Below are 12,413 nucleotides of genomic sequence, written 5' to 3'. Positions count from 1 at the left end.
ACCCATTGCCCCTGCGCCTGGAACCGCCCCCCAACAAGCCTCTGTGCATCCAGATCCTCCCACACCTAGACCCCTGCACTGAGCTGCCTGCACCCTGATTGTCCCACACAGAATTTCCTCACCCCACACGTGGACCCCCCACACTGAGCCCCTCCACACTTGGCCCTGCCTGGTTGAGCCTGCTTGCCCCACACCTGGTAGGCCTGGTGCAGCAGAGCAGGACCCCAAGGTGTTTTTGGGGCAGGTCCAGGGCTTGTGCTGTGTCAGGGTTGGGTGCAGCCTCACCGCTGAGTCTGTGTCCCAGGGGTGGGGAGGCTGTAGGGTGATCTCCCATCTTCGTGCAGCCAGTGGCCTTTGCTCCCCACTGCCCTGCTGGAGCCACTGCATTTATTTATTGACAAATAAAACTTGCAGAATTTTAAAATATTGTGTACAGAATTTTTAATTTTTTGGTGCAGAATGTCCTGAGGAGTAAAAGGAGGGGGCTCCAGCCATAGTGTGGGGATTTGGCTGAGGACCGAAATCGGGAGGCCAGGAGCAGGGGTGGGTTGGGGGTTCCCAGGAGCCCTTTGTTCATATTCTGCCCCAGCTTGCAGGGAAGGTTGGGGTGATCGCCCTTCCCGTGATGGAGCCCCCCCTACTCCACACTGGGGAGCCCTGTCAGAGGCGACAGCTCCTCAGGGCTCATAGTAACTCTTCTGGAGAGCAAATGTTTTGCCTTTGGAAAGGGCCCCAGTGCACTGCAGTCCAGTATTCCTAGAGCTGGGCAGACTCCCTGAAGGGCATCGCTCCAGAGCGCCCACGCCGAGTGCTGTGCTCTGCTCCGGCGGGTGGCAGGAGCAACATGCACCCAGCTGGAGCCGACTGGCCGTGTCGTGCTGCCTCCCTCTCCTCTGGTTTTAAGGGGGTTTCATTGTGTAACTGGCGAACCAGGGGCTGGATCGCAGAGCCGAGCTCAGCCCCTCTGGGCAGCACTCTCCACTGCTCAGTCAGGGGGCTTCTTGTAACATGGGGGCAGGAGTGGGAGCCCCTTACGCAGTGTTGGCATCACACAGATGGGCAGGGGATGAGTCTGTGTGTAGCCCCAGACTCTGCGCAGGCCACTGAGTTCCTTCTGGGTCTCTCTTGTGTGTGCAGATTATCTCCTGTGCAGAACTTTGGCTGCCTCCGACTGCATAGAGCGGCTCCAGGGCGCGCATGGCAAATACCTTTCTAACCGCTCAGGTGAGAGAGCTGCCGGGGCCCTGAGCCCCCTCACTGCGGGCTCACAATGCACCTTTCTCTGCCCGCCATCGCCAAGGGTTGCTTAGGGCTGAGGAGTGCTGGCAGTGCGAACGGTGGGGGCTTCCACAGGGATCCCTCCAGAAGATCCCACCCTCCCTCCTTCCGGACGTGCCAAGCCTCAGACCCTGCAGCCCACGGGCCAGCCGCCTCCCTTGGAGCCCTGCTCTCAGCATGTCACACGATGCACTTGACGCTTCCCCCTTCCCGCAGTACCCAAGAAGCAAAGCAACAGCAGCCCTAGGATCCCCTGGCCGCAGCAGGGCAGCAGCTAGCTCAGCTGCAGTGCAGACTGGGAAACTGAGTCAAGGGGGGCTGGGCTGTAGTTCCCAAAGCCAGGACGCAGCGAGGCCACGTGCACTGGGGCTGCACACGCCCTCCGTGCCTGTACTGGCCTGATGCTTGCCAGCGTGTGCACACACGGCTGCTGCGGACGTTGTCCTGGGAAGGGGATCTCTGAGGTGCAGCAAGTGAGCTCAGGGCTGGGTCTGCGCCTGGCTCTGGTGCCTGGAGGGAGTGAGGAACGTACCTGCTCAGCTCCCTTTGAATCTGACTCTCAAACCTGCGAGTCTTGTTTGCCTGAGACACTGAGAGGGCAGCGATGGGGCTGGTTGAAATGCTGAGGTGGCCAGTGACTTGGCAGAGGCCATCTCCCCGTTCTGTCTCCTTTGCCCGCAGATGTAAGCAGCCTGCTGCCATGCGTGGCCCTGTTTGCCCATCTCATCAGTGACACCATCTTGCAGGGCAGTGCCACCTCCCACATGGTCCCTATGGAGCCTGCTGACCGTAAGTATCCCCACTGGGGCAAGGGGTTGGGGCTGTTCCCGCTGGGCTCTCCTGCCTTCCTCACCGGCTCTTGCCCGGCCTGCTTTCAGTGCTGTCGGAGATGTGTAAGCAGTGCGGGAGCGAGGCCCTGCACTACCTTGGTGCCCTGAAAGACAAGGCCTCCCTGGGGGGCGCCGACTGCACCGCCGTCAGAAACTGCCTGAGCCGAATCAGCGCCCTTGGAGAGGTGAGAGGACTGGGGGCTGGAACGAGCTGGAGACACACCCTCTCTGGGCAGCGGGGCCTGTCGCGGCTGCGGCCTGGGACAGGGCCATAGGAGACTGAATGCTCCAGAGTGGGCAGTGGGCAGCAAGCAGGGGGTTGGGAGGATCCCTCTGGGTGGGGGTGAGGGTCTCTGAGAGAGGCAAGAGATACGGTCCAAGAGGGGAACTCCTGGGATAGGCATCTGCCCTGCTCTGTTCCCCATCACCTTCTGACTTGAGGTGGCTGCCCTGGCAGGCTGGGGGCTGTGTCAGTGTGTGTGACCTGCCTTTCAGCCCTCCGCTGCCCCTTTCTGCTCAGCCCTTCACTCTCCCGAGTTCTCCTCCCAGGAGCTTCGGCCCAAAGGCCTGGACGTTGAGCAGGAGGAGCTGGGGGACCTGGTGGACAAGGAGATGGCAGCTACGTCAGCAGCTGTCGAGACGGCAGTTGCCAGGATAGAGGTGAGTGGCTTGGGCGGGGGGACGGGAGGGGCTATTCCTTGTGCGGCTTCACTCGCAGCAACCCCTGCTCTGCAGTGACTCAGACTAGCAACCCCAGGGTCACACAGACGCCATGGGGAAGGCTCCAGTCAGTCAGAGCCCACACTGAGCAGCCGAAAGCTGCACCACCCACCAGGAGCCTCCCAGACTCCTGCTTTCTCAAGGAGCTGCACCAACTGGAGGTCTCTGACCAGCCAGATGTTGCAGCCAGGTGGTGTCAGAGGCTGGAATCTGGTATGTTCCCTTGTGGGCCCGGGCACCACAGGCTAATGCTGCACTGGCAGAACTGGAGCCATTGGAGGGCTGCTCCAGACCCATCTCCTGCCCCCTCAAGCTCTGGGCAGGTGTGCAGCCCGGTGCCATCACTTCAGGAGAGCGCTTGCAGGTCGAGCTGCAGGAGAGCAGTGGGGCGAGGAAATGCGGCTTGCAGGCCCTTGCCGTGGGCTCTCAGTCACAGCGCCTGGAGCTGGTCCCCATGTGGGGTGATAGGGGGGCTGTGGGTGGGCTTGGTGATAGATGAGGATCTGCCTTGTCCTGTGTAACTGGGTGTCCACGCACGTGCACACCCTGACCGTGAGTTTCACAGCATGGCTCTGTCGCTCTAAACAGGATATGCTCAGCAAGTCTCGGGCTGGGGACACCGGGGTCAAGCTGGAGGTCAATGAGAGGTTAGTACAAAGCCAAGCTCTACCCCTGCTTGCTGTCTGCAGTCAGAGCGGCTCTGTGGGCTGGTGCCGTGAGCACAGGAACTGCAGGGTTCTAATGCCGAGCCCGCCACTGACTTGCGAGGGGACTGTCTGCCTGCCTCTGCAAGCAGGGATTGCGGCCCTGGCCTGGCGCCCCAGTAGGGCTGGGAGGGCTCCTGCCTGTGATCGCGGTGCAAGGGCTGATTCATGCTGAGCCACAGTAAAACCATTAAAACATCACAGTCAAGTAGCGAAAGCAAAGGGAGATGCTACATACAACAGGAGGAACAGTGGGGGGAGGGGCCAGCGGTGCTTGCAATAAAGACAACCGCGCTTGGGGTTTCCCACGACCTCGCTATGTTCCAGGGAAAGTGGGGAGGCTGTCGGGGGGCAGCGTGCTCCCCCCACCCCGCAGGCCCAGCACCCTGTGTTGCAGCACTGGTACCGCCGCGAGGCACACAGTATCCAAGCCCCGATGCCCACGCGGCCAGGCATGTAGCCATGATCTCTCATGCGCTGTTTGAGGGAGAGCCCTGTGTTTGCCGGCAGCACTGGCTGTGGGTTTGCTCCCCATGCAGGGCACCCTCGACCCAATGGGGAATTGCACCCCAAGGGAACGAGCGCGCTCCCCGGAGCGCCTGCCGGCCGGAGCCCTTCTCCCTCACAATGGGCTGAGGCCAGAGGGCACTGAGGAGCCTATCGTGTAGGGAGGGTGACATTGCTGGGTGCTCGCCCTCCAAGTGGGCAGTGCTTGGGAGAGCTGTGCCCAGCAGAGGAGCCCCATGGGCGCTGTCTTTCCTGTCAGTCTAGCTGCTGGGGGAGAGGAGTCTGTGGAGCCATGAGGGGAATTAGCGAATGAGAATTAGTTTCTTACCTAGTTGTAGAGATGTAGGACTGGAAGGTCTCTGGTGCAGCCCCCTGCACTGACCAGCCCTGACAGGTGTTTGTCCACCCTCCAGTGACAGGGATTCCACAGCCTCCCTGGGAAGCCTGTGCCAGAGCTTAGCCACCCTGAGAGTTAGAAAGATTTTCCTAATATCGAACCTAAGTCTCCCTGGCTGCAGACTAAGCCCATTGCTTCTTTTTGTTCCTTTAGTGGATGGAGAATGACTGAGCACTGGTCTCTATAGCAGCCCTTAATGTATTAGAAGAATGTATCAAGTCCCCCTCAGTCTCCTTTTCTCCAGACTAAACAAGCCCAGTTTTCTAACATCTCCTCACACGTCAGGTTTCTAAACCTTTGAGCATTTTTGTTGCTGTCCTCTAGTCTCTCTCCAGTTTGTCCACATCTTTCCTAAAGCGCAGGGCCCAGACCTGGACTCAGTGTTCCAGCTGATGCCTCCCCAGTGCTGAGCAGAGAGGGAGAATTACCTCCTCGGTCTAACATACACCACCCCAGAACGATACTCGCCTTTTTCACAGCTCCGTCACATTACCTCATATTCAGTTTGTGCTCCACTATAACCACTGGTGCGTCCCAGCAATCCTGCAGCCTAGCCAGTTATTCCCCAGTTTGTAGCTGTGTATTTGATTTTTCCTTCCCAAGTGCAGTACTTTGCACTTGCCCCTATTGAATTTCATCTTATTCATTTCACATCAGTTTTCCATTTTGTTTTGAATTCTAATCCTGTTGTCCGAGGCGCTTACAACCCCTCTCAGCGTGGTGTCATCTGCAGGTTTTATAATTCCCCATTATCCTCTCCATTATCCAAGTCATTAATGCAGATATTGAATAGTACCAGACCCAGGACAGACCACTGCGGGACCCCACTAGATATGCTTTCCGGTTTGACAGCAAATCATTGATAACTACTCTTTGAGTACAATCTTTCAACCAGTTGTGCACCCACCTTATAGTAATTTCATCTAGACCACATTTCTCAAGGTCAGTGGTTCTCAACTTTTCCAGACTACTGTACGCCTTTCAGGAGTCTGGTTTGTTTCACTTCACTTCACTTCAAAACTACTTGCTTACAAAATCAGACAAAGTGTCACAGCCACACCAGTACTGACAAATCGTTTACTTTCATTTTTTTGTATGAAATTCTAGTTTGCACTGACTTTACTCATGCTTTTTCTGTGGCCTGTTGTAAAACTAAGCAAATAACTAAAGGAGTTGATGTATCAAGAATTCCTCTGTGTACCCCAAGGGGTAGGTATGTTGAGAACCACTGGTCTAGTTTGCTTAGGAGAATGTCACATGGGACTATGTAAAAAGCCTGACCCAAATCGAGATGTATCACATCTACTGCTTACCCCATCCCTGTTAGGCCAGTAACCCTGTCAGAAAAGGACATTTGATTGGTTTGGCATGATTTATCCATGCTGCCTACTCCTTATAACCCTAGTATCCTCTAGGCGCTTACAAATGGATTGTTTAATAATTTGTTCCAGTATCTGTCTAGGTATTGAAGTTAGGCTGACTGGTCTATAATCCCGCTGGTCTTCTTTGTTCCCCTTGTTAAAGCCAGATGCTATATTTGCCCTTCTCCAGTCCTCGGGGGGCCTCTCCTCCAGGAGTTCTCAAAAATAATCCTGATGGTTCGACAATTGCTTCAGCTGTTTCCTCCAGTGCCCCAGGATAAATTTCATCAGGCTCTACCGACTTGATTACATCTAACTTAGCTAAATATTCTTTAGCTTGTTTGGTCCCTGCCTTCTCGCGAGCTGCCTTTCTCTCTTGCAGGATTCTGGGCTCCTGCACAGACCTGATGCAGGCTATCCAGGTGCTAGTCCTGGCTTCTAAGGACCTCCAAAGGGAGATTGTGGAGAGCGGAAGGGTAAGCTGGGCACTCGCTAGCATGCATCCCCTGGGAGAGCTGCTCCTGGCAGCCCTGTGTCAGTCACTCCGTGGCTAACACCAGCTCCCAGCCTTCTCTTGCAGCTGGGGCAGATTAGGGTCTCCACAGTAGCTGGAGGCCACTGATTCAGAGGGCCAGAGAGAGGTGTTTCCTCAAGATCTGGGGGAGTGAGCTCCACACACCCTGTAGCTATGGAGACAGCTACCGGAAGTGGGGGGCACCAGCCAGGAAGCCCAGAGGCACTTTCCAACATGGCCAGCTTCAGGCTCCAGAGACGTTTGGGAGGGATCCGGTTCCCAAAGAGCGAGGCCAAGACCTCTGCTGTGCCCGTCAGAGCCTGTCCCCGCCCTGAGCTGTGTGGGTCCAGACCTGCCCTGCAGCTGCTTCCCCAGCCGTGGCGAGTTTGAATGCAATTGAATGGAATGACCACAGAGCCAGCAGACGTTTATCGTTAAGGGAGTGATGGAGACCTACGGTAGCAGCCGAAGCAGCTGGGGGCACCAGTGCCAGCCACTGGTAACCACTGGCAATGGACACCATCGTCTTTCCATGGCTCGCAGCATCCTTCGATTTGGGGCGAGGTTCCCTGGCTCCACTGAGTCTCCTGTTGTGAGTGGCAGTGGGGTGCTCAGGACTGGGTCCTGAGGGTCTGACAGATGACATGCTGCTCTGAGCCGGGGCAGAGACCTCCCCCGAGAAGCAAGTAGGGGTTTAGAAGAGGAGTGAAGCAGATCCAGGGGTTGGGTGGCCAGGAGGGCCGAGGGGAAGAGTGAGAGCAGAACTGTAGGCCAGGTCAGAGAACCAAAGGCTGTAAACCCCTCCCCACTGCCATGGAAGGGCTGCTGTCTATGGAGTCCTCACTCCTGGGGCCGTGCGTCTGGGACATAAACCCTACCCGGGTTACTGCTCAGCTTCTTCCACAAACCTCCGCCCTAGCTGCTCTGGGAGCTCCTGACTCTTCCTCCTCCTCGACCATGGTGCTCTTCCCCAGCCCAGTCACCATCCCCGCAGGCTAGGGACAAGGCAGGGCCAGAGTGACTAAGCTGCATCTGCCGTTCCCCAGCCTCCCATGCATGACCCTTGGGTGTTTCTCCTTTGAACGACAGGGTGCGGCGTCCCCCAAGGAGTTCTACGCCAGGAATTCCCGCTGGACGGAGGGCCTGATCTCCGCATCCAAAGCCGTGGGCTGGGGAGCCACCGTCATGGTGTAAGTGCCCGTTGGAGCAGCGGCGGCTTCACATTGTGGGGACTGTGAGTGAGACAACCAGGGGTCTGAGATGGGCGGTGAAAGTGTGAAGTCTCTGGGAAGTGCAGTGCCAGTCCTGGCTGAGTCCTTCCCAAGAGTTCCCATGTGATGCCCAGTGAACTGCTGCCAGAGAGCTGGGGACAGGCCTGTGCCCTGCTGGTGCCTCGGCTCTGGGGAGCTGAGTGCCACAGTGACATCCCCTTGCCCAGGCTGGTGAGAGTGTGGGTTTTTTGGTGGAGCCTGCACATTGGGGTCCCAGCCACTCCATCTGCTGCCTTCCACAGTGACGCCGCTGACCTGGTAGTGCAAGGAAAAGGCAAATTCGAGGAGCTGATGGTGTGCTCTCATGAGATCGCGGCTAGCACTGCCCAGCTGGTGGCTGCCTCCAAGGTAGGAGCTTTGCCCAGGCACTCTCCTCTGTAAACAGCCTGGTCTTATGTGTGGGGTGCTGGCTGGCTGGCCTGCTTGCAATAGGGCGGCTCCAGTGGTGGGGGTGGGAGGAGTGGCCAGTTGAGACCCGTGTGAACTGTCCCCTGGTCAGCTCCCATGCTCAGAGCATGGATGCAGGAGCAAGCAAGTGAGAGCACCAACCCCCTCTGCTCCCCAAATTCAGCTACTCACTGTGGGCTAGCAGCACGGCTCCTCCCCCTGGGGCAGGGGGTGGGGCTGGCAGCATGACTCCTCCCCCTGGGTGGAGAGTTAGCGGTACAAGTCCCACCCCCACACTATCCTTGCTCTTGGTGATCAATTCTCCATGCACCTGTGCAAAGAGGAGGCTCTTTATGCCTTCCACTCCCCCCCAGCCCCGCAGCTCAGTGCAGGCCTCGGTCTGGCCCTGCGTGCTAGCCACTCTCGTGGCTTTCGGCTCCTGGCGGCCGTAGGCACAGAGCGCAGCCCCCCGGAGCACTGAACATGCAGTGCTGTGATCAGACGGCCCCAGCAAACGGGTTGTTTCCTCTCCTGGCCCGTCCCCTGTGTGAGGCGAGCGTGACCCTTCTCTTTGATCCGGCAGGTGAAAGCGGATAAGGACAGTGCTAACCTGGCCAAGCTCCGGCAGGCATCGCGAGGAGTCAACCAGGCCACTGCTGGGGTGGTAGCCTCCACCAAGTCAGGGAAGTCTCAGATTGAGGAGAAAGGTGAGTGCCAGGCCCATCTGGATGGGGAAATCTCTGCCCAGCTTCCCTAAAGGGCTCGTCACGTCTCCAGCCGCTGTGCAGATCAGAGCCCCTCCCATTTCAGTGTCTCCTTCTGTTCGCCCATCGGGCCAATCCTTCCTCTCGGTGTGCTCATCTGTCGGCTGGGGAGCCCGCTCGGTATTCTCAGCCCAGCATCCAGGGGAGTCCTGGGCGCTGGGGATCAGCTCCTAATGGTTGCAACTTGTCTGTTCTTCCCCTGCAGACAGTATGGACTTCTCCAGCATGACACTAACTCAGATCAAGCGCCAGGAAATGGACTCGCAGGTAGGGGCATCGTCTCTCAGGCTGGCTAACATCTGCGCCATTGTTTCTGGCCTGTTCGGCGTTAACGAGGGCGGGTTTAGCAGACAGACACACATGCTGCTGGGGAGCTGAGGGTGGCTCAGAGGGGGCTCGGGCCAGGACGGGGTGGGGATGGGGAGATGTGTGGTGGGACAGAGGAGGCCCAGCTGCTGGGCTAGGTGATGAGAAGGCGTTCCCCTTCCCCACTAGGTGCGAGTGTTGGAGCTGGAAAACCAGCTGCAGAAGGAGCGCCAGAAGCTGGGAGAACTCCGCAAGAAGCATTATAAGCTAGCGGGCGTGGCGGAGGGCTGGGATGAGGACGGTAAGTGCCAAGGGATGCGGGAGGCAGGGAAGTATACAGGAAGCAGACCAGCTGGGAGGATTACCCTGGAGAAATCTGATACAAGCACGAAGCCAATGAGATGCGAGAGCCCAGGCAGCCGGAAAACTCCCGCCCCGGGATGCGGGGGGTCAGGGATCATTATCCCACAGTCCTCATGGAGGAAACTGAGGCAGAGAGGTTGTGGTTTGCCTAGGGCCACCCAAAGCGTCTGAGCTGGGAGTAGCACCCAGGAGTGTCTGCGTCCCTTGCTTAACCCACTAGATGGCACTGCGAAATTACACCACAAAACAGACTTCCTCTTGGGGTGCTGTGGGAGCTGGGCTAGGGCGACTCCTGGCTACTCCCTTCCAGCCTCTGCCAGCAGGGGGCGCTGTGGGGAGCGGGGCAGGAGCTGGCTGTGGGGGAGCTCCCGGCTACTCCCTTCCAGCCTCTGCCAGCAGGGGGCGCTGTGGGGAGCGGGGCAGGAGCTGGCTGTGGGGAACTCCTGGCTACTCCGGTCCTGCCTCTGCAAGCAGGGGGTGCTGTGGGGAGTGGGGCAGGGACGGTGGCTGAGGAGACCATGCATTTCCTCTGAGGAGAAGTCCCTAGAGCCTGGCAGGGATAGTATTTGTTCTCTCCCCAGTCCCAGAGCCCTCTGACCCTCTGTCTGCCCTTGCTGGCATTCCTCCCCCTCCAGCTGCAGAGTAGCTTCCCACGCCTGAATCAGCGACCGGCGGGCACCCCTTCAGTTGGCCGTGACCCAGCTTGGTGCAGCTCTTTCTGAAGATACAAAATAAACCGGTGCAAAATCCGCCTTGAAGCACATGTCCTCTGCGTTCCCAAGGACCCTCCTCCAGCGCACCCGGCCGGGCAGCTGCCCCACCTTCGACTGGGCAAGTAGAAAGTGCGGAGGCCTGAAGTGCCCGGAGCAAGGCTCTCCCAGCCATGGCAGCGCTGGCTCCCCGCGGCCACAGGACACAAACTCTGCCCACGTGTTTAGTGCAGCTGCTTTGGGTCCCGATTGTAGGCCCTGGTTCGTTCTTGCACAGACTCTGAACCGGTTCTGCCTCGGCGACACGAGCCAGGACGCACCCTGTGCCCTTGCGACAGCAGCTCCGATCTGGTGGGGGGGGGGGCTAGGGCTTTCTGACCCCACTGTGCTTCTCCAGCCCCCCGCCAGACGGCGCCTGTGTCACGCTGGGCAGGGCATGGAAATGCAGCCAAGCCGGTTCTCCTGCTGGCGAGGCTAGGCGGGCTCTGGGCTTGGTGCTGGGCACACTGCCCTCCCCACCCCCACGCTCCTTCTCCCGCTCCCACTTGCTGTTCTAAGCTGGCCTATGCAGCTGAGAGCCTGTGGGGGGCGTGCTGCACCCGGGGGGTGGACGACGAGTGCCTTTCACTGCTGGAAGAGGGCCAGCGTGCCACAATAACACCTCATCCGCGAGTGTCTTACTGCACTTGGAACGGGGCCGTCCCAGGGCAGCCGGCCTCCAGCCGCGGCGAGCTGCCAGCAGAGCCCCGGCATGCAGTCTGGGGGAGCTTGGTCCCTTAAAGCCATGTGTTAGACAGCCGGTCGGGGATGGGCTGCGGAGACACTCCCCCAAGCAGAGAGCAGCGCCCGCCCCTGAGCCCCCGGTGACTCGGCCTGACGGCATGGAAGAGGGTCCGCTGAGCTCCTCACCTGGTCCTGGGAGCCGGCCAGCCCCACCCAGGAGCAGGGAGCTGTCCCAGCCTGGGGCCTGGAGCAGATCACTGTTCTAGTGCCAGCAATAAACCACTGACTGAGGTGCTTGGCCCGGCACAAGCAGGAGGCGTCTCTGAGATCCTGCTGCTCCGTCCCAGCCTCTGCCTTTGCCAGTGGGGAGAGTTACCCGGGCCGCCCCCCCGGATAGTACGCGGCTCTGATCCCCGCGCAGTGGAAAGGGGCACTTGGACTCTGGCTCCCGCCAGCCTGCACCCAGCTGCCAGTTCTCACTGATCTGAGCAGCATGGCTGGTGCAGACTGCAGGCGGCTGGTGCTGGACTAACCTTCGGTGCCCTCCGGGGGCTGCTCTAGAATTTGGAACAAGCACGGTCCCCTTCGCTGCCTCTCTGCCCTCCATGCTGGTGCACAGCTGGGCATCATCTGGGCACTGTGAGCCCGCGGGGGCAGCCCATGGCCTGGAGAGCTGCTGTAGGGTTTGCTTGGGAAGCCAGGGATGGGAGCAGAGCCGCGACCCCGGGGAACACCTCCCTTCCCTTCTAGACGGGGCAGAGGAGGCTGAAGCCGCTTGGGGGCCTGTGTCATTTCACCCCTTTCGAGGCAGCGAATCCAAAGGCAACCCGGGGTCCTTTCAGCTCCCCGCTGAACTCCTTGAGGAGCTCAGTGTGGGGGTCTGAGCTCACCCCTCCCTGGGAGCCCAGCCAGCTGCTCAGAACATGACCACCCCATCATTGAGATCCTCCCCCGTCCCTGCTCAGGCAGCCCCCACCGGGGATGGAGGGACAGTCTTCCCTAGCAGTAACAGAACACCGTCCTGCTCTGCTAACAGGGAGGGGGCTTTCAGGCCCTGCCTCTCAGCCAGTGCTGACAAAGGAGTCAGTGAAGTACCCTCCCTGCTACCACAGCCGGGCAGTCCTGGGCTGCACTGGGGCAGTTCATGCAAATCGCGACCAGTTCCATCCGTGGGAATCCCACTGCTGTGAGATGTGGAGGTGAATTTGGCTTTGCGTGTGCGTGGCTGGTCCCCTTGTCCCTGCCAGGGCCCGTGGCTGCCCAGTGTGTGTGGCCGGTTCCCCTCCCCCTGCCAGGGTCAGGGGCTGCGGGTCAGTGCCCGGTGCCTGTGGCCGGTTCCCCTCCCCCTGCCAGGGTCAGGGGCTGCGGGTCAGTGCCCGGTGCGTGTGGCCGGTTCCCTCCCCCTGCCAGGGTCAGGGGCTGCGGGTCAGTGCCCGGTGTGTGCGGTCGGTTCCCCTGCCAGGGTCAGGGGCTGCGGGTCAGTGCCGGGTGTGTGTGGCCGGTTCCTCTGCCAGGGCCAGTGGCTGCGGGTCAGTGCCCGGTCTCGCATGCCTCTGGCTGGGATGGGGTTGCCACCTA

The 12,413-nt window shown here is 59.5% G+C and overlaps 1 protein-coding gene across 2 annotated transcripts in view; it reads left to right on the top strand.

Annotated features, from left to right (window-relative positions):
• Positions 1-12,207, top strand: part of HIP1 (huntingtin interacting protein 1) — a 70,527-nt gene extending 58,320 nt beyond the window's left edge. For both annotated transcript variants that reach the window (XM_032789683.2, XM_032789682.2), the window contains 12 exons: positions 1,138-1,224; positions 1,960-2,067; positions 2,157-2,293; positions 2,658-2,768; positions 3,417-3,475; positions 6,180-6,273; positions 7,401-7,501; positions 7,825-7,930; positions 8,553-8,676; positions 8,939-9,000; positions 9,229-9,340; positions 10,038-12,207. In XM_032789683.2, the coding sequence (XP_032645574.1) occupies positions 1,138-1,224; positions 1,960-2,067; positions 2,157-2,293; positions 2,658-2,768; positions 3,417-3,475; positions 6,180-6,273; positions 7,401-7,501; positions 7,825-7,930; positions 8,553-8,676; positions 8,939-9,000; positions 9,229-9,340; positions 10,038-10,048 (1,112 nt within the window). In that variant the 3' untranslated portion in view covers positions 10,049-12,207. The remainder of the gene's footprint in view (positions 1-1,137; positions 1,225-1,959; positions 2,068-2,156; positions 2,294-2,657; positions 2,769-3,416; positions 3,476-6,179; positions 6,274-7,400; positions 7,502-7,824; positions 7,931-8,552; positions 8,677-8,938; positions 9,001-9,228; positions 9,341-10,037) is intronic.
• The last annotated feature ends 206 nt before the right edge of the window (positions 12,208-12,413 follow it).

The sequence above is a fragment of the Chelonoidis abingdonii genome, chromosome 20, assembly GCF_003597395.2.
Source record: "Chelonoidis abingdonii isolate Lonesome George chromosome 20, CheloAbing_2.0, whole genome shotgun sequence".
In the NCBI taxonomy this organism is placed as follows: Eukaryota; Metazoa; Chordata; order Testudines; family Testudinidae; genus Chelonoidis; species Chelonoidis abingdonii.
Note: the sequence above shows the minus strand (reverse complement) of the source record. Positions and strands in the feature narration are given on the sequence as shown.